The 23,880-nt window shown below is 39.5% G+C and overlaps 1 protein-coding gene across 3 annotated transcripts in view; it reads left to right on the top strand.

Annotated features, from left to right (window-relative positions):
* LOC129727740 (S phase cyclin A-associated protein in the endoplasmic reticulum) overlaps positions 1–23,880 on the top strand; it is a 165,586-nt gene that overhangs the window by 90,059 nt on the left and 51,647 nt on the right. For all 3 annotated transcript variants that reach the window (XM_055685864.1, XM_055685862.1, XM_055685863.1), the window contains 3 exons: positions 20,714–20,859; positions 20,946–21,035; positions 21,880–21,971. In XM_055685864.1, the coding sequence (XP_055541839.1) occupies positions 20,714–20,859; positions 20,946–21,035; positions 21,880–21,971 (328 nt within the window). The remainder of the gene's footprint in view (positions 1–20,713; positions 20,860–20,945; positions 21,036–21,879; positions 21,972–23,880) is intronic.

The following is a 23,880-nucleotide window of genomic DNA, read 5'->3' as shown; positions in this document are numbered from 1 at the left end:
TGCCAGGAATTATTCTGTTCCAAAGGCTCAAATGAAATTTGTTTCACCAATAATTTACGGAAATCTTCAACTTCTAATTCGTTTGAAAAATGTCCGCAGACGTCAATATAAACGTTCTCGTGACCCTGTTTTTAAAACTATTTATAAAGATTTACAGAAAGAGATTAAACATAGATTTACTCTTCTGAGAAATCAAAATTTTGAGACTAAAGTTGAAAAATTGAAACCATATTCAAAACCATTTTGGAAGCTGTCGAAGATTCTTAAGAAACCTTCAAAGCCTATTCCAGTTTTAATAGATGGTGAACGTTTTCTTGTATCCAATGAACAAAAGGCTCAAAGACTTGCTCAGCAGTTTGAGAGTGTTCATAACTCAAATTTGAATTTTGTGAGTCCAATTGAAAATGAAGTCACACGTCAATTTGATCTAATTTCTTCCCAGAATTTTTTTCCTGCAGAAATAATTGAAACTAACTTGAATGAGATTAAATCAATTATTAAAAATTTCAAAAATATGAAAGCACCTGCCCAAGTAACAATTTAAGTCGTATTGCATTCTTTTAGCGGTTTTCATGACCAATTTCGCAAAACTACTGTTAAAACTAGAAATACTATCAGAACCTTCTGATAACCACTATAAGTTTGCTTTACAGCCAGGTGGCCCACCCTTGCCAAGCTTATTGAAGCAATCATAAGAATGGCCATAAAACTGCTTTAAAACCACATGGAAAGAGTACCGCATACTATAAGTAGCTGGCATTACCTCTTAAGAGCGTAATAAGTTTGGTTGCATTATTGCGCTCTGCTACTTGCCACATCAAGTCCAAATCAACTTTTCATTGCTTGACAGCAACCGTAATAAGTTGATTTGTTGTGCCGTTCCTGCACACACACCAGAACATCACGCCACTTTTTCTAATAAGGAAATCTCTCGTCGCGGGAGAAATGTTTCACCTGTGTTGGTTATCATCGTGCAATCGATGTTATTTGATGGTGATATTGTAGAAAGATAAGGAATAAGGAGGGGTTTTTGGTAGGTTTTGTAGCTCTCAAGCATATGCGCAGGAAATTTTGTCGTGCATTTTGAGAACATAGGCGCTTAAAATTTATGCGCCATCGAAATAGTACGGGCTTACAAAAATGATCTCATTGTTAGCAAAAATGAATTGGATTGTTTCAGCTCAGTTTTCAGAAAAAAAATCTAGCCGTGTTCTTCAATACAGAGATAGATCAAAATCAACTTTGGATATTCAATTTATTTGTTAGTCAGACGACAATTCGATTTTCGTTTCAAGATTATAAAAAGTTTCAAAAATATCAATATGGCGCGGTTGGTAATTAGTTGGTATCAATCGTAGCCGCAATAAGCCAAGTTCAATGATATATATGTTGCAAGGTGCGGCAAACATTGGATGCCTGTATTATTAGAGAAAAATATGGTAAATCCTTGGGGCCTAGACAACTTTATTTTTATGAAAAATCTGACATCACACCGTCGATAATGAGGAACCAACGAGCTTTGATATAAATAGAGAGGTGCACGAAAAATGCAACGATACATACTTAGTTTAATTGAATATTGAATATATTTCGAAATATATCAATAGAGTCTTGCCCCTACCTTATTTTTAAGGACGCATAATTTAACGACATAGGAAATTATTTTCAACCAAAACAAGACAAACTGGCGATAAAATTAAAAAAAAAAACTACCGGAAAGTACTAAGTTTGCCGTGTTACTTTATTAGATTTTTGGAGTTCTACTCTAAAGCATTTTACACACATCTTACGGAGACTGCGACAGAATTCTGCATCACACTAAACCAAATAAGCCATTTTTGTCTCACCTGTATGTATATCATTGCCTGCATATATTTGTTTACAAGTTTGACAGGTTAAAACTGGGCATTTGAATGACCGCAATAAAACTGGTTTCTATGTTATATGACAGCAAGGAGGAGTGGTTTTATGGGGCAATAGATAGTTATAATAAAACCAATAATTAAGCAAAATCGCATTGACTCTTGCCGGTTTTATTGTAAATTTTATTAGAGTTTTACTGACAGCTATCAGTGTTCATTACGACTTGCTTTTTTGGCAACGGGTTTAACCGCCATAAAACCGTTGGTAATATTCATTGCTGTGATAAAACCGTTAGAAAACCAAGTAGCTATAGAATTGTTACTTGGGTGGTGACGATGGAATCTTTAATATACTAATCAAACATCTCCCTGAGAGCACAATGGAATTTTTAGTGTAAATTTTCAATTGCTGCTTCAAAATTGCATATTTTCCCAAATTATGGAAAAATGCAAAAATTACTCCAATTTTAAAACCGGATAAGAACCCAGCTGAAGTTTCAAGTTATCGACCAATCAGTTTGCTTTCTTCAATAAGTAAACTGTTTGAGAGAATTATTCTTAACAGAATGATGTCACACATCAACGAAAATTCAATTTTTGCAAATAAACAGTGTGGATGTTGCCATGGGCATTCCACAACTCATCAATTGCTCAGAGTTACTAATATGATACGAGCTAACAAATCTGAAGGTTATTCCACTGGAGCTGCTCTTTTAGACATAGAAAAAGCATTCGACAGTGTTTGGCATAAAGGTTTGATTGCGAAATTGCAAACTTTTAATTTTCCAATTTTCCTAATCAAAGTTTTAAAAAACTATCTTACTGATCGCACTCTACAGGTTGTCTATCAGATTTCACAATCTGATAGATTTCCTGTCAGAGCAGGTGTACCTCAAGGTTCAGTCTTGCGTCCAGTCCTGTACAACATATTCACTTCAGATCTTCCTGATTTGCCTCCAGGATGCACAAAGTCATTGTTCTGCGATGACACAAGCATTTCCGTAAAAGGAAAAAGTCTTCGTGTCATATGCAGTCGATTGCAGAAAAGTTTAGATATTTTTTCTTCCTACTTGCAAAAGTGGAAAATCTCTCCCAATGCTTCTAAAACTCAAATGATAATTTTTCCGCATAAGCCTAGGGCTTCTTTCCTCAAGCCCAGCGGTTCTCAACCTTTTTTTGTCCGCGTACCCCTTGGCGACAATTTTCATATCGATTGTACCCCTTGGCTTGGAATGTTTTCGCGGAGTTCGAGAGGGTAGTGGTAGGTCATGTTGTGGTATTCTATTTCTGGTTTCAAATTGAACTATAGTTTGTTTGTTTTCTACAGTCATGTTTTAAGAGCACGATTGAACAACAAATGAAGTATTACAAAGCAAAATTTCTTTGTCCGCTATTACTGATTTTTCTTTCGCGTACCCCCTGAAGGCTTTCGAGTACCCCCGGGGGTACGCGTACCCCAGGTTGAGAACCGCTGCTCAAGCCAAACAATAATCACGTTGTCAAGATGAATGGGGTTATTTTAAGTTGGTCCGACAAGGTTAAGTACTTGGGACTAATTTATGATAAAAAACTTATTTTCAAATAGCACATTGAGAGTATACAAGCCAAGTGCATCAAATTTACGAGATGTTTATATCCTCTCATTAACAGGAATTCTAAACTTTGTTTAAAGAACAAACTTTTGATTTACAAACAAATTTTTAGACCAGCAATGCTTTATGCTGTACCGATCTGGTCAAGTTGCTGTTCAACAAGGAAGAAAACGCTCCAAAGGATTCAGAATAAAGTTCTGAAAATGATTTTGAAGCGTCCTTCTTGGTTTGGTACACTCGAATTACATAGACTTACTGGTGTTGAATCATTAGAAGCTATGTCAAATAAAATTATTAACAATTTTCGACAAAAATCGTTGCAATCCTCAATTGCTACGATAAGCTCTCTTTATAGCCAATAAGTTAGCAATTAAGTTAGTTGTAAGTTTACTTCCCCGTTTCTGACAAGTAGGTTTAAATCCCTACGAATGATAAGTCCTAATTGCGAAAGCAAACAAATCCTAACAATTAAAATTACAAATTTCTAACAGTGTTGAGAAGTCACCATTTGTGATTGGACACACATACTCATTATTTACTAATATTTATCATAAATACTTAAGCTACTAACAAATCCCCCCTTTAAAAATAAAAAAATAAAAAAAAATGAGGAAGCATCCAACCAACCAGCCAGATTTGGGGGAGGATAAAAAAAAACTGACCTCCGCTTTACCGATTATTTGGGCGACTTTCACCAGGCACTTTGCTGACTACTAATCGGGCTCAGGAGTGTAGTGATTGATCAATGTTTCATTCATTGTCACAAATCGCCACACAAATTCCTTCTTATTATGTGTAATCAATGCCCGATTTTCTGTCGAAAGACAAACACGTTGGGCTCTTCGATCAATTTTTAAAAATCACAGCATGGCGCGCACAGCTTTTCCATGTATAAATATCATGAGTGATTTTTTAGACATCCGCAGCAAATACACCTAGGAAAATTTAGGAGTGCAAACTAAAATACCGAAACCATCGAGAGCGTCACAACAAAAACTGTCCAATTTTAAATGCCAATAACTCAGTCAATTTTCAACAGATTTTCTTCACTCTTTCAGCAATTGAACGGAACATTATCGGCGTTCGCCGATATGCGGAAAATGGTGATTTTATGATACATTAAAGTAATTTTTAACGAAAACATCCAAGTTTGTATGGGACCGCGTTAAAAAGACTTTTTTGAGTTTAAAATATGACGAAAAAACCGTCCTAAAATGTTTGAACCTCATTTGAGTATGATAGTGGTCAATCAGTTTTCAGTATTTACATCAAAAATTGTGATTTTTTTAAACGGATATATGATTATTATTTTTTTTATTATCGCATTATTGAGATTTTTCCTTGTTTTGAGCGCAGATTTTGACCAATCAGACTGATATCCATAGGCCGAAAATTGAACTGAAACGCTATTTTGAAGTTTAAAATAGTGACTTCCGGTTTCTGGACCAAAAAGATCAAATTCCACCTAATATGAGTACTTTTGCAATCACGATAAAATGGGAAATCTACCTCAGACGTAATTTTGAAATCCATTAGTGCAGCGTCCGGTTCCTGGAAAACAGCCAATAACATGACCCAAAGTTGTTTTTACGCGTAAATTACGAAATACGAGTAAATCCTGCAATCTGCGTGAAAAAACTTCATTAGTTTAAGGTTTTTAATCATTTCTGCTAAACATTTTTGAAGAAGAATCGATAGCTGTTTTATTTCTACCAGCGAATCGAGCTGAAAATCAACAAAAGTATATAAAATAAATAAAAATAGAAATTGAAGAAATAGAAAAACTATAAAAAGGTTAGGTCAAATCAGTGAATATTCAATACCTTATTGAATTAGGTAAACTCATCGGACACTCTAAATAAACGATTTGAAAAATTTAAAAAAAAAAACCATAAAAACACGTGCCGCGTAAAAACGACTTGTCTGAGAAATCCAGGTAAAAAAGACGTTAGTGTACCACCTATTCCGGGTATTTTCGAAATCAGAAAGATGCCCAGAGTCAGGAATTTTAATCCAGACACCATTTTGAAGTTCAAGTTGGCGACATTCGGTTTCTGGCCTGAAATGGCCTAACACCACTTGAGAAATTTTTGACGTGGTAAAATTATGTTCTTCGTGGTACATTTTCTCAATTACCAGTAGTAGATGTTTTATTGTTACGTGCTTGAGGTGTTGTCATTAAAGTGTTTCAGGAATAGAGAAAAATGCTATCCCAGATCGATCTGGCATAGTAACCTTCAGCGAAATAGGCGTTCGTGGTAGCATCAGAGCCCCACCTTTGGTAGTAGGTATTTATAGATCAGAGTCGAGTTGCTTTGGAACAAAAGCCGTCCCAGAAAAAGTGACAGTGACAACAGTGTAAAATTTGGAAATCAAAAAGCTTGTCCACCATCATTTCGTCGCAGTCGCTGCGGGCGTTCAAGGTCAAAGCATTTTTGGTGTCGATTTCAGTGGCAGTTTGGGTCCGTCAAGGGCGAACGTCGACAAGAACGTAATCCTGGATGGTGAGTTCATTCCATGTGATCGTACACAGTACGCTACACAGTAGGCCTGGCCGTTGACAAGGAAAATGTATGGAAACCATTTTTTTAAATGGTGGATATCATTTTCCAGGATCCTTTTAAGTACTCAGTATTGGCTGTATTAGTGTAGACTAGACTAGACTGGAAATGACCTAATACCACCTGACATGGATATTCACGTTATCTAAATGCGTAGAGGCCTTGAATCGACTCCAGACGTTATTTTCAATTGAAAAAAGGTGACTTCCGGTTTCTGTAAAACAGTCCACAATTATCAAATACCACCTAAAATGGGTATTTCTGGAATCAAAAAGATGCCCAGAGTCCGACAATCAAATCCATACGCCATTTCTGATTTTTGGGAAACGGTCTATTTCCGGATTCGAGATGAAGTCCTGGGAACACTTCAAGGCGATATTCGATTCAATTAAGCGCAATGGTTCTTGAAGGTTTTGTTTGGGCACGGCTCCCCATCAAAACTGATTAAGCTGATTCATCCCATCATGCGTCAGGATAGGTAGTAGGCGTAATTTCTGACTCGTTCGTCTCATTTTCAAACCCGAATGCATGCATGCAATTAGGTGAGCAGTAACATTATCTTGAAGTCTCACGATCTCTGGTTTTGTGGATGATATTGATATCGTTGATATTAGCCACAAAGGAGTGGAAGAGACATTGATATTTTTGAGGAAGAAGTGAACGAAAGTGAGGTGAGAGTTGAACTTATCATCAACTTTACCTGAGATGACAACGATGTTAGCCTTGGAGTGAAAAAACAAATAGCAACCGCAAACAGGATCCTTTACGGTTTACGTAGTCAGCTGAGATCGCGTTGCATGTTTTCCGCATGAAACTTGCTCTCTACAGGTCGCTGGTTCTACCGAATGTACTCTGTGGCCATTAATATTAGTAGCGGAGTTCCGTAGCCGCAAGGTTACAGACTCCACTTTGACAAGCTGATGGTGATGGGTTCGAATCTTAGTAGAATCAGGTCATTTGACTGTCAAAGGACTCTATATATATATATATATATATATATATATATATATATATATATATATATATATATATATATATATATATATATATATATATATATATATATATATATATATATATATATATCCGTGCTTGTGCGTGTTTTACGCTTCCGTTTCAAGCTTACTGCTCTACTATATCGAGCATCTTTATCCACCTTACCAATATAACCTAATTAAAATTCCCTGAAGAGAACTCTTAGACGTTACTCAGACAGTTTTATCATAAGAGGGACATATTTTTGTTAGGAGTAGAGTCAACAGGGGTAGTGTAGAAATTAACCTGAAGGAAGGGTATGTGGTGGGGAGCCGGAGAATAAACTCATTTAAGAGTCCTTTGACAGTCAAATGACCTGATTCTACTAAGATTCGAACCCATCACCATCAGCTTGTCAAAGTGGAGTATATATATAAGCATAATAAGCGTATCACCTACTTCAATAGTGATACTGCCAATAATATGAAATGCGGAGTACAGAAAACACCGGGGCAATAGATCAAATTTCTTTTGTCGCAGTGATGAGTCCACACAGGAATTAAACCTTATATTAGTCAATAGCGGGCATTTAGAGTCTTCTAGCGTATGATATTGCGTTTAATACTTGTTGGCAAACGCAGGCGTATAAACCCCAACGTGTACCAAGCATGCTAACACGCAAAAAATACGGTGCGGACGGGACACAAGGCATATGGACGCTAGCTATATTGTTGTTAGGCATAGCATGCTAGGCATACAGACGCGAGGCATAATCGATGTGAGTCATAATGGATACGAATACGAGACCTACTGCCACAGGGCATAACGGACGCCAGGCCGAATGGACGCAAGGCATAACGGACACGAGGCCGAATGGATGCAAGGTCGAATGGACGCGAGGCCGAATACGATGTTATATGATCACATGAGATCCAATGATTGTGACTATGTGTCCCGGATTTGCAACATCCATTGCGCATCAGAATGTTATTGAAAAATGTGTCGCACGTTTGATGATATTAAACTCGCGGTAGCGAGTAAGGATAGCCTTCGCTTGAACAGCGAGTCGGTCGAAGACCACGAGTATATTGCTTTCCAATTGACATTCTGATGCGAAATTCATGTTATTGAAAGAAGTCTGTGATGATGATGATGATAGCATCGTATCTCGCCTCACTTCCACTTGGCCTTGTGTTAATTCGGCCTCGCTTCTATTAAGCCTCGCGTCCATTAGGCCTCGCATCCATATACCTCGCTCATTATGCCTAGCGTACTGTGCCTCGCGTCTGTATGCATCACGGCAGGTTACAGTAGGCTGGCCAAGTAGTGTGAATGTCGGAAGAGCGACCAACGAAGATGGTAATCAGCAGACAGCCGTACAGAGATTAGCGTCTTTGTGATAGCCTAATCACTCGTTGGATGTGTGGTGTAGAAAAGGACATCGGATCGACAGGTTTAGGAGCGATTTGAGAAAACTAACCCCTAGGATCAAGTGATGTGGTTAATACACAGATTAATTATCGAATTTCCACGAAATCATTGAAGTAATAGATTGAATATTGTCACTGCCTATAATCGCATATCAGTCCCATCTGGAAAATCATCGAGTTGAGAAAACAGCGCTTGAAGATATTTTTCTTGTTTTGTGTATTTGACCTGTTTGAGGTGGGTTATTCTAGTTTTTTCGTCATAATGTAATGAAATAGACCTCAATCATAACTTTTACATTAAAGAATTGCCTTTTTCGTGAAAATTACAATGAAAAATAAGAAAGAGACTGATATGCGATTATTAAGGCCATCGAGTAGCAAAGTAATTGCATAACAGTCTCCTTTTCAACCGCTCAGTGTAAGAGTAGTCATATTTTTCTCAAGTATTTTGAATATGGGCACACGTTTATGGCCGCAGACAGCTTTTAAATATGTAGCATGGAGAATGGCGGAGACGTCCACCCATTACTTACCCCGACTTTAAGGTCGTCGTTGGAAAAGCAAAATATAAGGTTGAAGTCTTGGATATGCTACTGAATAGTTTCCCTTTCTTAAGTCTTCAGTGTTTTGCAATACGTGCTAATAAAATTATTCCGCATTAGCCCGTGCATTTAGCATAGTGGAAAAGTAGTATTGAGAAAGGTAAGTTTTCAACTTCATCACAACAGTGACTTGACGGGAGACGACGGCGATGAAAAGAGGTACAAACTTTTTAGCTAAGCAACTAAAAACGATTTCTTCTGAGTTCTGACAATTTCAACTTAAATGATCATTTGAAGTGAGCAGATCATCCACAGGAAATTAACCCCTTACAGAAAGCAGCTTTGCTCAAGGCTATTATCCCTCTGATTGACGAAACCAGTATCCTTTCGGGAACGAACGTCCAGAAAAAGTTGCAGTTCCAGTGTCTACTTAAAGTTAACTTTTGTATGGTATTTATTCGAAATAACCTTGCATTTATTAATTATTTGAAGATTTTTTAACAGTAACAAGCTTGAAAAACAGCACCAAGTATTTATTATATGGGTTGAAGAAAAAAATATGGCCATACTCAGGAAAAACATTTGGTGGGACTGATATGCGATTATATTTAAGATGGGACGATTTGACCTCACATTTTTTTCTGAATTTTTAGAATAAAACATATTTAGAATAAAACATACCCTTGATCGATAGTAGAGCAAGAAATAGATAGAATCTGATATTTAACTCAAAAACGATGATATTCCATATGGGACTGGTATGCGATTATAGGCAGTTCACCCCTCTTTAAAAAAATCGACTAGCTATGGAATTAAAGTCAATTTGTTGAAGTTTATTCTTTAACAAACTACTGCTGCTTCAACAAATACTACTGCTTCAATATTCGTGCTCTCAACGCTTTAATGTTTATACCACTGTTGATGTTTTTTCGTAAAGAAACGTCGTGGTAAGTTGTCTTGGATACCGCGCTGTCGAATTCAATATTGCTTGTTTGCTGTACAAAAACGATGAGTTGTGGTTTGGATGTTATGAACATTACACTAATCAGTTATATATTGGGATAAAGAAATTATAGCCAGCGTCTACCAAACGTTTTCAAAATAATAACAAAAAAATTCAAGATTTTTATCATGGTTTATTGACGTAGAACTCTTTCAGGAACTTCCGGCTACGTAGAGATGTAGAATAAAAATCAATTATGATTATGCGAATTATTGTACTATTGAAAAATGTCAAGCCTTATTGAAACTCAGATTTCGACTTCTGATTGATTGCCTAATGCATGCTTATTTTAACATGGTCGACCGAATATTATATCTTTTCAACCGGAAATGCACTCTCTAAGAGCCTTCTTTTGCTGCAACAAATCATTTTACTATCGGATGGTGAGACCGTCAGACATAATTCGCTAGCAGCGGGTAGCGACAGTGTAGTAACAGCAACTGCGGTAACAGCAGTAACAGCGGCACTTTCTCCAGCAGAGCTCTGCCTTGTTTTGGATATAACACAAGCATTCTGAATCCTGGCAATGAAAATCTGCCGACTGTCTAGTTTTCAGGTGAAAACAGCTTTCCACTGTTATTAGAGTGCCTTCTTCCCACTTTCGAGGTAGCACTGAGATGCGATTAGTATTATATCCGGTTTGAAATAGAACAACAAATTGTCCTTTTCGGGACAAAACAAATAAATAATAATTGAAGATTTAATGTTTTCCCAAGAAGTTTGATGCTTGATGATGCTTGAGAAATGTTATTTTAAAATGTTCTGGCTGTTGAAACTGGTTCTGGTCGCAGAGTGTTTGTTCCATTCTTGTTCTGTGACTTTAACTTCTCTCGAGAGAACTACGTCTCTCAGGGAGTTCAAAACAAAAATTTAAAACCGGAACATAAAGAAAATCATTCTGTGCCGAACACGCATCAGTATCGGATGTGTTTGGTGATCGCTCCGATAGAATATAAAACAAAAGACGCGCGAGCAAGTGTTGGCATTGTTTGCCTGGTCGAGTGAAGGTTCAAGGTCGCCCGCCTTTGTGCAACTGTTTCGCATCGTGGCTGTTTGCTGGTGCGTAAGCCGATTTGGCTGCTAAGTGATTTGTGCTACAGCAGTGGACGAGAATCTCAACACAAAGGAGGAAAAAGAAGAAGCCAACAGTTGACAGCGAGTTGTGTCGCTGTGCTGAGTGATCACACACCCGGCTCGCTGTTGGTGGCTGTTTGGAGCTGCTGTATAGGTGCTGCTGGCTGTAACGGCTGCAGCTTCGACCGCTCGGACAACCAACCCTGCTGAAAGGAGATGTAAAGAGGTACGTGTTCTGTCGGCGCTAGTGCGCTAGATTTAGCGCGATGGATGTAGATCCCTCGCCTCCCGTGCCACCATCCCCGAACCCCTCCGACCCTGTTTCTCCTGCCAACCCTTCCTCTGTTAATTCTCCAGTCCCCCCTCGCCCCAGGCTTTACCCGAACGGATCTCAGGGCAGCTTTACTGTTTTCTTTCGGCCAAAAGAGGGACCGAAATCGAAACCGTTAAACATCCTGCAGATTTCGAAAGACCTGACGGAGGGGTACAAGGCCGTGACCGAAATCTCCAAGGTCAGACCCAACAAGCTCCGTGTCGTGGTCAGCGACCTGGAACAGGCCAACGCTATTGCTCGCTCCGAGCTTTTAACACGCGAGTATCGCGTTTATATACCCGCACGAGACGTGGAGATCGACGGTGTCATAACCGATTCGAGTCTGTCGGTCGAGTGTATCTTGGCAAGCGGTTTTGGCTGCTTCAAAAATGCTTTGTGTCACGACGTAAAAGTAAAGATCATAGATTGCAGGCAATTGCGGTCTGTGTCTCTTGTCAACGGCACAAAAGTGTACACTCCGTCAGACTCGTTTCGTGTTACGTTTGCCGGATCTGCTCTCCCTAGCCACGTCTCGATCGATCGGGTTCGTCTGCCTGTGCGATTGTATGTACCCCGTGTTATGAATTGCACCAATTGCAAGCAGCTAGGCCACACAGCCGCCTACTGCTGCAATAAGGCACGATGTAGCAAGTGTGGAGAAACTCATGCGGACGATTCTTGCAGTGTAAATGCTGAAAAATGTATTCACTGCGGGGAAAATCAGCATGAGCTCTCCACATGCCCGGTGTACATGCAGCGCAGAGATAAAATCAAGCGGTCACTTAAGGAGCGTTCAAAGCGATCTTACGCTGAGATGCTGAAGAAGACCGTGACCACTTCCACCATAACATCGAACCCCTTTGATCTTTTGTCCTCTGATGAAACCGATTCTGACGATTCACCAGCGGGAACAACTTATGCCAATCCTGGGGCGTCTAGAAAGAGGAAAAATATTTCCTCTCCTAAACTCCCCCGAAAAGGTCCTAAGATTTCCCAAAGTGAAATGAAAGTTACAAACAAACCAAACAGTGTTGCGGAAAAACCGAAGCAAACTCCTCCTGGGCTTGCAAATTTAAAGTCCCAGAAGGAGTTCCCAGCACTGCCAGGAACATCTAAAACCCCAGTTGTTCCTTTTGCACTCCCAGTTGATGAAACAAACTCTGGATTAGTGAAATTTTCTGACATTGTGGACTGGATTTTTGAAACTTTCAATGTACCCGATCCAATTAAAATTTTTCTTACAGCATTCCTCCCAACAGTTAGATCATTTTTGAAGCAGTTGACTGCCCAATGGCCCCTCCTTGCAGCGATTGTATTCTTCGATGCCTAATTCATCTGCGTATACGAAGGATTCTATCTCTGTCTTACAGTGGAATTGTAGAAGTATTTTACCAAAAATGGATTCATTTAAAGTTTTAATAAATAGAAACAAATGCGATGCATTCTCCCTTTGTGAAACTTGGCTTACTTCAAATATTGATCTCAACTTCCATGATTTTAATATTATTCGCCTTGATCGAGACACCCCATATGGAGGAGTACTTTTAGGGATTAAAAAGTGCTATTCTTTCTATCGTATTAACCTCCCCTCGATTCCAGGCATCGAAGTTGTCGCATGTCAAATGACAATACAAGGTAAAGAGCTTTGTATTGCCTCAATGTATATTCCTCCCAGAGCACAGGTTGGGCAACGGTTGCTCTTTGATTTAATAGAACTTCTTCCCTCGCCACGCTTGATTTTGGGAGACTTCAACTCTCATGGTGTGGCTTGGGGTTCCCCCTACAATGATAACCGCTCCTCTTTAATCTATAACCTTTGCGATGACTTCGACATGACTATTTTGAACAACGGTGAAATGACACGTATCCCGAAACCTCCAGCGCGCCCAAGCATCCTGCAGATTTCGAAAGACCTGACGGAGGGGTACAAGGCCGTGACCGAAATCTCCAAGGTCAGACCCATCAAGCTCCGTGTCGTGGTCAGCGACCTGGAACAGGCCAACGCTATTGCTCGCTCCGAGCTTTTCACACGCGAGTATCGCGTTTATATACCCGCACGAGACGTGGAGATCGACGGTGTCATAACCGATTCGAGTCTGTCGGTCGAGTGTATCTTGGCAAGCGGTTTTGGCTGCTTCAAAAATGCTTTGTGTCACGACGTAAAAGTAAAGATCATAGATTGCAAGCAATTGCGGTCTGTGTCTCTTGTCAACGGCACAAAAGTGTACACTCCGTCAGACTCGTTTCGTGTTACGTTTGCCGGATCTGCTCTCCCTAGCCACGTCTCGATCGATCGGGTTCGTCTGCCTGTGCGATTGTATGTACCCCGTGTTATGAATTGCACCAATTGCAAGCAGCTAGGCCACACAGCCGCCTACTGCTGCAATAAGGCACGATGTAGCAAGTGTGGAGAAACTCATGCGGACGATTCTTGCAGTGTAAATGCTTAAAAATGTATTCACTGCGGGGAAAATCAGCATGAGCTCTCCACATGCCCGGTGTACATGCAGCGCAGAGATAAAATCAAGCGGTCACTTAAGGAGCGTTCAAAGCGATCTTACGCTGAGATGCTGAAGAAGACCGTGACCACTTCCACCATAACATCGAACCCCTTTGATCTTTTGTCCTCTGATGAAACCGATTCTGACGATTCACCAGCGGGAACAACTTATGCCAATCCTGGGGCGTCTAGAAAGAGGAAAAATGTTTCTTCTCCTAAACTCCCCCGAAAAGGTCCTAAGATTTCCCAAAGTGAAATGAAAGTTACAAACAAACCAAACAGTGTTGCGGAAAAACCGAAGCAAACTCCTCCTGGGCTTGCAAATTTAAAGTCCCAGAAGGAGTTCCCAGCACTGCCAGGAACATCTAAAACCCCAGTTGTTCCTTTTGCACTCCCAGTTGATGAAACAAACTCTGGATTAGTGAAATTTTCTGACATTGTGGACTGGATTTTTGAAACTTTCAATGTACCCGATCCAATTAAAATTTTTCTTACAGCATTCCTCCCAACAGTTAGATCATTTTTGAGGCAGTTGACTGCCCAATGGCCCCTCCTTGCAGCGATTGTATCCTTCGATGCCTAATTCATCTGCGTATACGAAGGATTCTATCTCTGTCTTACAGTGGAATTGTAGAAGTATTTTACCAAAAATGGATTCATTTAAAGTTTTAATAAATAGAAACAAATGCGATGCATTCTCCCTTTGTGAAACTTGGCTTACTTCAAATATTGATCTCAACTTCCATGATTTTAATATAATTCGCCTTGATCGAGACACCCCATATGGAGGAGTACTTTTAGGGATTAAAAAGTGCTATTCTTTCTATCGTATTAACCTCCCCTCGATTCCAGGCATCGAAGTTGTCGCATGTCAAATGACAATACAAGGTAAAGAGCTTTGTATTGCCTCAATATATATTCCTCCCAGAGCACAGGTTGGGCAACGGTTGCTCTTTGATTTAATAGAACTTCTTCCCTCGCCACGTTTGATTTTGGGAGACTTCAACTCTCATGGTGTGGCTTGGGGTTCCCCCTACAATGATAACCGCTCCTCTTTAATCTATAACCTTTGCGATGACTTCGACATGACTATTTTGAAATGACACGTATCCCGAAACCTCCAGCGCGCCCAAGCGCTTTGGATCTATCCTTATGTTCGACGTCGCTACGGTTGGATTGCACATGGAAGGTAATCCTCGATCCTCACGGTAGCGACCATCTGCCTATTCTTATTTCAATTACTAACGGTTCAACTCGCATGCGACCAATTGACATTCCGTATGACCTCACACGGAATGTCGATTGGAAGTTATACGAGGAAATGATTTCAAAAGCGGTCGAGTCGATTCAACATCACCCACCACTTGAAGAATACAACCTCCTCGCGGGCTTAATCCTCGACGCCGCGTTGCAAGCTCAAACGAAGAAATATCCCGGCGTAACGATCAAAGAGCGGCCTCCAACTCCGTGGTGGGACAAAGAGTGCTCCGATGTCTACACGCAAAGATCCGACGCGTTTTTGGCCTTCCAGAAGGGAGGTATACCCGACGACTATATACGGTATTCGGAGCTTAATACCAAGCTTAAAAGCCTGGCTAAAGCAAAGAAACGCGGATATTGGCGTCGGTTCGTGAACTAGACGTCGAGGGAGACATCGATGAGTACTCTTTGGAACACAGCCCGAAGAATGCGGAATCGCGTAACGGTCAACGAAAGCGAGGAGTCTTCAAGTCGGTGGATATTTGATTTTGCCAGGAAAGTATGTCCGGACTCTGTTCCTGCGCAAAACTTTGTTCGCGATACGTCTCCGGGCCACGACGCGATAGAATCACCTTTTACGATGGCAGAATTTTCAGTTGCCCTCCTGTCCTGTAACAATAACGCGCCTGGGTTAGATAGAATCAAATTCAACTTGTTGAAGAAACTACCCGGCAATGCCAAGAGGCGCTTGTTGAACTTGTTCAATAAGTTCCTGGAGCAAAACATTGTACCGCAAGTGAAGGTGATCGCCATCCAAAAACCAGGGAAACCAGCTTCTGATCACAACTCTTATAGGCCGATTGCAATGTTATCCTGTATCCGGAAATTGATGGAAAAAATGATACTCCGTCGTTTAGACCACTAGGTCGAATCAAATGGTCTACTATCAGATACTCAATTTGGCTTCCGCCGTGCCAAAGGGACGAATGATTGTCTTGCGTTGCTTTCAACAGATATTCAGCTGGCGTATGCTCGCAAAGAACAAATGGCGTCTGCGTTCTTGGACATTAAGGGGGCTTTTGATTCCGTTTCTATTGACATTCTTTCGGGTAAACTTCACCGACAAGGATTTTCTCCAATTTTGAACAATTTTTTGCACAATTTGCTGTCCGAAAAGCACATGCATTTTACGCACGGCGATTTGGCAACTTTTCGCATTAGCTACATGGGTCTTTCCCAGCGCTCATGTTTAAGCCCTCTTCTTTACAACTTTTATGTAAATGACATCGACGAATGTCTGGCAAATTCATGCACGATAAGACAACTTGCAGACGACAGTGAAATCTCTGTTACAGGAGCCAAAGCTGCCGATTTGCAAGGACCATTGCAAGATACCTTGGACAATTTGTCTGCTTGGGCTTTACAGCTAGGTATCGAATTCTCTCCGGAGAAGACTGAGATAGTAGTTTTTTCTAGGAAGCATGAACCTGCTCAGCTTCAAACACAATTAATGGGTAAAACGATTTCTCAGGTTTTGGTACACAAATATCTTGGTGTTTGGTTCGACTCTAAAGGCACCTGGGGTTGTCACGTTAGGTATCTGATGAAAAAATGTCAACAAAGAGGGAATTTTCTTCGTACAATAACCGGACAATGGTGGGGAGCCCACCCAGGAGACCTTATATTATAAGGCTTTACCAAACAACGATATTGTCTGTCATTGAGTACGGGTGTTTCTGCTTCCGCTCCGCAGCAAACACACATTTGATCAAACTGGAGCGAATACAATATCGTTGTTTGCGTATCGCCTTGGGTTGCATGCAGTCGACCCATACGATGAGTTTGGAGGTCTTAGCTGGAGTACTACCATTGAAAAACCGCTTCTGGAGCCTGTCTTCTCGCATTCTTATCAAATGTGAGGTCTTGAACCGTCCTGTGATTGAAAATTTTGAAAGGTTAATCGAACTTAATTCTCAAACCCGTTTTATGACATTGTATTTCAATCACATGTCCCATAATATTAACCCTTCTTCGAATATTCCAAATCGTGTCGACTTATCAAATACTTCTGATTCTACTGTGTTTTTCGATACATCCATGATAGAAGAAACTCGTGGAATCCCGGATCATTTACGCGTGCAGCAGATCCCCAAAATTTTTTCCAATAAATATCGAAACATCAACTGCGACAATATGTTCTACACTGACGGATCACTTCTTGATGGGTCCACTGGCTTCGGTATTTTCAATAACAATTTAACCGTCTCCCATAAGCTTGATAATCCTGCTTCTGTTTACGTCGCAGAATTGGCTGCAATTCAGTACACCCTAGGGATTATCGAAAAAATGCCCACGGACCATTATTTCATCTATCAAAATACGGGAACATCTGAGTGCTTTATCCGAAAAATCTACTCAGATTACCTTAGCGTGGGTCCCTTCTCACTGCTCGATACCGGGCAATGAGAAAGCGGACTCTTTGGCTAAGGTGGGCGCAACAAACGGTGGAATTTATGAAAGACCAATTGCCTTTAATGAATTTTTCTCATTTGTACGTCAGAATACGATCATCAGTTGGCAAAATGCTTGGACCAGAGGGGAACTGGGAAGGTGGTTACATTCCATAATCCCCAAGGTGTCGTAGAACCCGTGGTTCAAGGGGTTGGATGTAGGTCGGGATTTCATTTGCGTGATGTCCCGGCTTATGTCCAATCACTATAGATTTGACGCACATCTCCGTCGTGTTGGGCTCGGGGAAAGTGGTATCTGTGCCTGTGGTGAAGGTTATCACGACATAGAGCACGTTGTTTGGTCATGCCCTGTACACCGTGACGCCAGGTCTAAATTAATAGCTTCCCTGCAGGCCGAAAGTAGGCAGCCGGCTGTTCCTGTTCGTGATGTCTTGGCGAGCCGTGACCTATCCTACATGTCCCTTATATACGTTTTCCTGAAATCCATCCACGCCCCAGTTTAATCCTATCCCATTCCGCCTACATCCAACCAAACGACAAGAACACGTTAAGACCCCAGATCCGGAAACAGCAACTAGACCCGCACGATACTCTCAGGTCCCGAGGGAGACAACCCAATATGCCAGTCCGTAATATCTTGGCCCAGCAGCGGAACATATTCAATATGCTGCTTACCTATGGCGATGGAAAACCATCAAACAACAAATCAGTGCTTTTAATGCAAAACATTCTAGCTTTAAGTTAGATTTAGTTTCAGCTCGCAGTCGGCAGCGAGGATAAAAAATTTGCATTTAGTTATTAAGATACTTTAGAAAGTAAGCTACCAGATATAATTGGCGCCGTTAAACATTAAATTGTATTTGTGCCGTGTCAAATTATTTGGCAACTTTTTCTACGTTGATAAAAAATCAGATAAGAATACATTTAGTTGGAATTCATGATTTGTGGAAATTCACCTCATACATTTCTATTATTCAAAGGTTTTTATATTACCTTCAAAAGTTTCCAAATACTTTCACCAAAATTTAGCGTGGAAATACTTAACTGTCACGAGCATTAGTTCATCTAACATGTTTCATTTTAATTATTAAACAATGCGAATAATGTTGCAAGTAGATGTTTAAGAAAGTTTATTTTATGTTTGTTTCTAGTTCTGTCTTAAAAATAATGTTTTGTGAATACTGAACAAAATACACGGCCACTGATTACCGTCGTAATACGGTTAATCTGTTCAAAAATCACAAACAGCGATGGGATTCACACGTAAATATACATTCTCATAAATTGACTGAGTTTGCCGAATCGATTAGAAAATTCAAAACTAAATGAATGGGTTGTGGGAGGCTAAATTCCATCATCGACGACAGTCTACTATACCAACTATTACTGTGTTGTGTTTCCTAGAAACGTGATGACCACTTTTTTCAGTCAATTTAAAAAAATAAACATCGATTATCGTGGGAATGCCTAGCCGAGTGACAGAAGTTAGCTTGAACATCGATTCTGCGAAACATTTATTCCCATCACTCTCTATCGTCGCCCGTTGCTACACAACTTTGTCGCCCGCGTGAGCGCAAATTGGTCAAACCCAATGGTTCGTGTAATTCCCAGACAGCCGTTGCTTCGGTGCGACATCTATGTTGCATGTTTACGCCATGAAAGTTGAAACTCCACGCTTGGTCACTACGCGAGCGAAAGCCCGAGCGCGCGGATAATGGAATGGATGATTTATTTATATTTAGATTGGAACTGAATTATGTGCACATGAGTATTAACGATGTTTATTTACTTTTTACCAATGGTGATAAATTCGGATTATATCCGCGTTGTAGACACGTGAGGGATGAATAACAATAGATGCCAAGTTAGAACTGGCGACAGGGTACAAATTTTCTAATTGTGAAACTAATTCCTTAGCTGAAAACACTCGTTTCGATTATTTATAATAATGGGTTAGGATTGATTTGATAATATTATATGTCGAACTTAGCTTTAGGTTCGCTCATTGGGTAGTTACCTCAATTTCATAGATTCGATTATATTGTCACTATGCAATCTCGAAGTACATTTTTTTTCATTTTTCATTCATTTTAATTTCATTTTTCATCCACTGTTATGCCGTTAGGTTTTTTTAGTGTTCGATTCTTTTGTATTTTCATTTGCAGTTTAAGGTTTCATAGGATTATGGAAACGTGTGATAATTAAACAACAACAAAATGCGAATTTTGCATTGGGCTGTTTGTCACTGTTTTGCTCAGGGCAACAGGAGCAGTTGTTTTTGTTGATTCTTCTTCCCAGTCACTCTCCAATCATTGTCCAACTGGATAAGCTATTTTAATCCTGCGAGACCTAATTAAGTTACAATTTTAAAGTATTCAAGGGATTGCTCGACACAAGCTAACATCTGAGTTTTTTCTATCATACTTTTTATCCAGCTTGTAGTTCCCCTAAAAATATGCTTTCGTATGTGCCGTCACACCCCATTGAAATCTACAAGAGCCGTATCAACAACAAAAACCTGCTCTTTCTCTCCCCGTAATGCTCTTACTATGGTTGTCAAAGAAGAAAAAGCATCACACGACACACTCGAATCCGACGTCAGTAATAAATGAAAAAGGTATTAACACTTTGCGTTTGCATATCATAACCACTCTCGGTGCAGAATTGTATCCATGCAAATGTTCATCATGCTCCGTAGGGTGATGCAATTTTACCCTATTTGCTTCATTTTCCAACCCCTCGCCGTTTGACCTAACCGGTCCAAATACTCTGTCCAGTGTTCCGCCCGTATGCAATGAACTGGAAGGAATTTAAAAAAGGGTTTCAGGCCGACCACTCGGCATACAAATTACGGGTTTACTTTTAAATCCCTTCAGAAAAGTAAACAACCGAGATGACCCCTAGTGCTGGCAACCGTATTTCATAAGCCCCAGAAGACCTAAACCGTGAGTGATGATTCAGATGGAGAGTGTTTTCATTATTCTTCGAGTTGGGGTTCTCTGGGTTTGGCCCATCAATTCGCAGTTTATTTTTATTCTACTGAAAATTAAACACTAAAGCTAGTATCTGTTGGCTTAGTATACTGACTAAGTATAATCAAATTTTAACTACTTATTTAAAAGATAACATTTAATTACCTTCTACCGCGATTTTCTCAGATTTCAATTTCTTCTCTTCATTTTTCTTACAGTTACACAGTATGCTTAGGTCTGATAGATACCCTAGTAAGGAAATTTAATACTATCCGGGAATCGGTGGAAAGTCAACAAAGTTTGGTGCTATCCCTGCTGGCTTCGCTCGGTCTGTTGACGAAACTGGCGGAGTTGTGCCCGAGAGGTAAGATTTAGCCACGATGCGATCCGCGTTTGTTGTATATTGAACGTAACACGATTCTTTTTTTTTTTTTTCTACCGACTCTGTAGGTCCTGACGTTACCAAATTTCTGCTCTCGGTGAAATCGACGGAACTCTTTGGGACCATTTCGCTGCTGTACGCTGCCATCGTGCCCATTGGTGAGGCTCAACTTGAACGTAGTTTTTGTAGCCCCTGCTGAGAAAAATATTGTGCTGTTAGTTTAACAGAGCACAACAAAAGTTCGATGTTTTGTTTTTCTCCAGTTGTCTCTTCCGACAGAATGGTGGGGACACATATTTACTTCCAAAGTGTTTACTTGCCAAGTTTGCTCCGCTTTTGTTTGGATAATCCGTTGATATTTCTTATGGGCTCTGGGTGTAAACGTGTACATCTTTAAGCGCATACACACGCATGGGAAGCTGTGTTTGCTCGAACCGACTGTCGGTTTGTTTGAGCCTGGACATACGGACCGAAACGTGAGAATAGGTTGATTTCGGTAATTCAGATCTACTTTCCGATGTGTGCTTTTCTCGTCCTATTTCATGGCTTCGGAACAATCCGAACCAGAGAAGGAGGGCTCTTTGAAGTACCGGAAGATGACTTTGACTACGCATCATCGACCGCTTCCAGCACCGACAGTAGCGTCTTGTTTATGGTTGAATTGCTACTGCGAGTCGAGTCCGTGTCAGAAACTGAACTTTACTAATTTGACAGGAGGGTGATTTAAAACTGTGTGTTTACCAGTTATATAGTAACTTATAATAATAGTTACATAGTGATGATATTTTGACAACTCACTCAAACTTTCGACCAAATCAATGTTCCACGCTGAAAATTTCTAATAAATTCATTTTATATTTCTTTTTCCGGAGCGATTTTACACAAAACCACGATAAAATTGGGAAGTATTTTTAGCACACTAAATTATTACAATCACGTCGTTTGTAGAGCAATATATAATTCTTCATTTCAGTCGACTTTTTTTTCTATTTCTTTTCACAGGTGAAAGTATACCACCGAGAACAATTTCACTGGCAGCAGCTACCTTTAATCTTCTAGTAACATTGGCCAATTTGGATATTGCTACCTTTCAGGTGAGGTTTATATGTGTTTTTTGGGTGGTAACTTGAATATGTTATGATGAATTCCAGCTAATTATTTCGTGTTTGGCTATTTTTCGTCTCTAGAGTTCGATAGCAATATTATAAAGAGAAACTTTCTTCTACAAAGTTGTTGCATATGATAAGGCGCATATTTTCTTGCTATCAAAAATTAAGGTTGTAAAAATTTACAATTTTCAGAGCTGTTTTAATACAAACATTTTGCAATGCTGAAATCGTAAATATCTCAATGCTTCTCAAAGTTATTGAAGTTTTTTGTAAAAAATGGGCTTTTTCACAATTGAAACACTTTGTCGCTTTCTCTGGAGGTTAACTCAAAAAAATTCTCTTGGCTTTATTTTGAAGGGCACATTTCACTATGGAGAATCTTTTAAATATATGTTATTTTTGAAAAATTTTACATTCAAAGGTACAAACATTTGTTTACCGTGCTGGATCGAAACCCGTACAGTATCGAAATCCGTACACCTTGATGTTTTTCTTTAGTTTTAAGCATTATAAAAATGAAAATTCATACGATAATTTATATGTAAATATCCGTTGAGTTGCTGGCCTTCTGTTAAATTAAACTATGCGCCAGTAGGCCATGAAATAAAAATATTAAAAATGAAAAATCAATCGTGTATCGGTTTCAGTTGTCATTTCGTTGTATCGTTAGAGAATTTACTAAGGAAACGTTCTTCAGAAAAAACGATTTTCAAGTGGGATAAGAGTGTTTTACTCTGTAAATCTTTTTGAAATTGATGGAAAAGGTAAGTTTTTATCATTTTCGAGCTGTATATTGTCTAGTAAATAGTGTAAATAGTATTTATTCAACAAAAACTGTGCCGTACGGATTTTGATTCTTGTTATTTGCTTGAACTTTCTTCTTGTTTTCAGCATATAATGGAAGAAAACAAGTATAAATATACGGCAAATAATTTCGAAGGAGCTGTGACTGAGGTGCGCGAGGGAAAGTCGCACCGGGAAGCTTCGAGAGGTTCCGGCGTTCCGGTCACTACGAAACGCTACGAAAATTGCACTATTTTAGCTGATATAAAAAAATAGAAAACCGTGTGAAACTTTAGAAACCAATTGACCCTCAAAATATATTTATTCGTAAATTTAAAGATAAATTATAAATAAAAGATGTTAATTTTTGTACTTCTGTATCTATACGGATTTTGATTTATTGTTGTATGGACTTTGATCCAGTCTATATCGCGTGTGTGCGGATTTCGATTCAAAAGTGTACGGGTTTTGATTCAGACAAAAAACTGTGTACGGATTTCGATTCAAAACATGTTCTATTTAAACATGATTTTTTCGAGTTTCGGAGTGATTTTAATCATTTTGCTTGAAAATAGTCATAAAACATAAGTAGGCCTATAAGTAATCATGTCAGTTTAAAGCAATATGTGATTTCTTGATTTTATATTGACCGTCGAAGATTAACATGTGCTTAGGTGTACGGATTTCGATCCAGCACGGTACTTGATTTTTATTAAAATCAAGAACAATTATCTTCAATTTCTGTTGTATGCCGTCCCTAACATGGCGATACACCCGCTTTCTTCATGGCTACTCTATTTCGGAACTGGCGGAACCCTAACGACCCAACAAAAAACACGGGTTTGATTACTTCCAATAAAGATCAATTCCTTTAATTTTGAGCACAATTGAAACACTTTGTATGGCCAGTTCGGAAATAGGGTGGCCAGAAACATCGGCTTTATTTGAAATATTTTATTTTGAAAAATTTATAACTTTTGAACCAGTTGATTGATTCTTGATTTTTTTGGATCAAATAAGGGGAATTATTTTTAGCTTAAAAAAAAATGTCGAAGAATCAAATTCTTGTAAAGGGTGATTTTTTGCTATTTGGTTTTTCGTGTATTCAGAT

Source organism: Wyeomyia smithii, chromosome 3 (assembly GCF_029784165.1).
Source record: "Wyeomyia smithii strain HCP4-BCI-WySm-NY-G18 chromosome 3, ASM2978416v1, whole genome shotgun sequence".
Classification (NCBI taxonomy): Eukaryota; Metazoa; Arthropoda; class Insecta; order Diptera; family Culicidae; genus Wyeomyia; species Wyeomyia smithii.
Note: the sequence above shows the minus strand (reverse complement) of the source record. Positions and strands in the feature narration are given on the sequence as shown.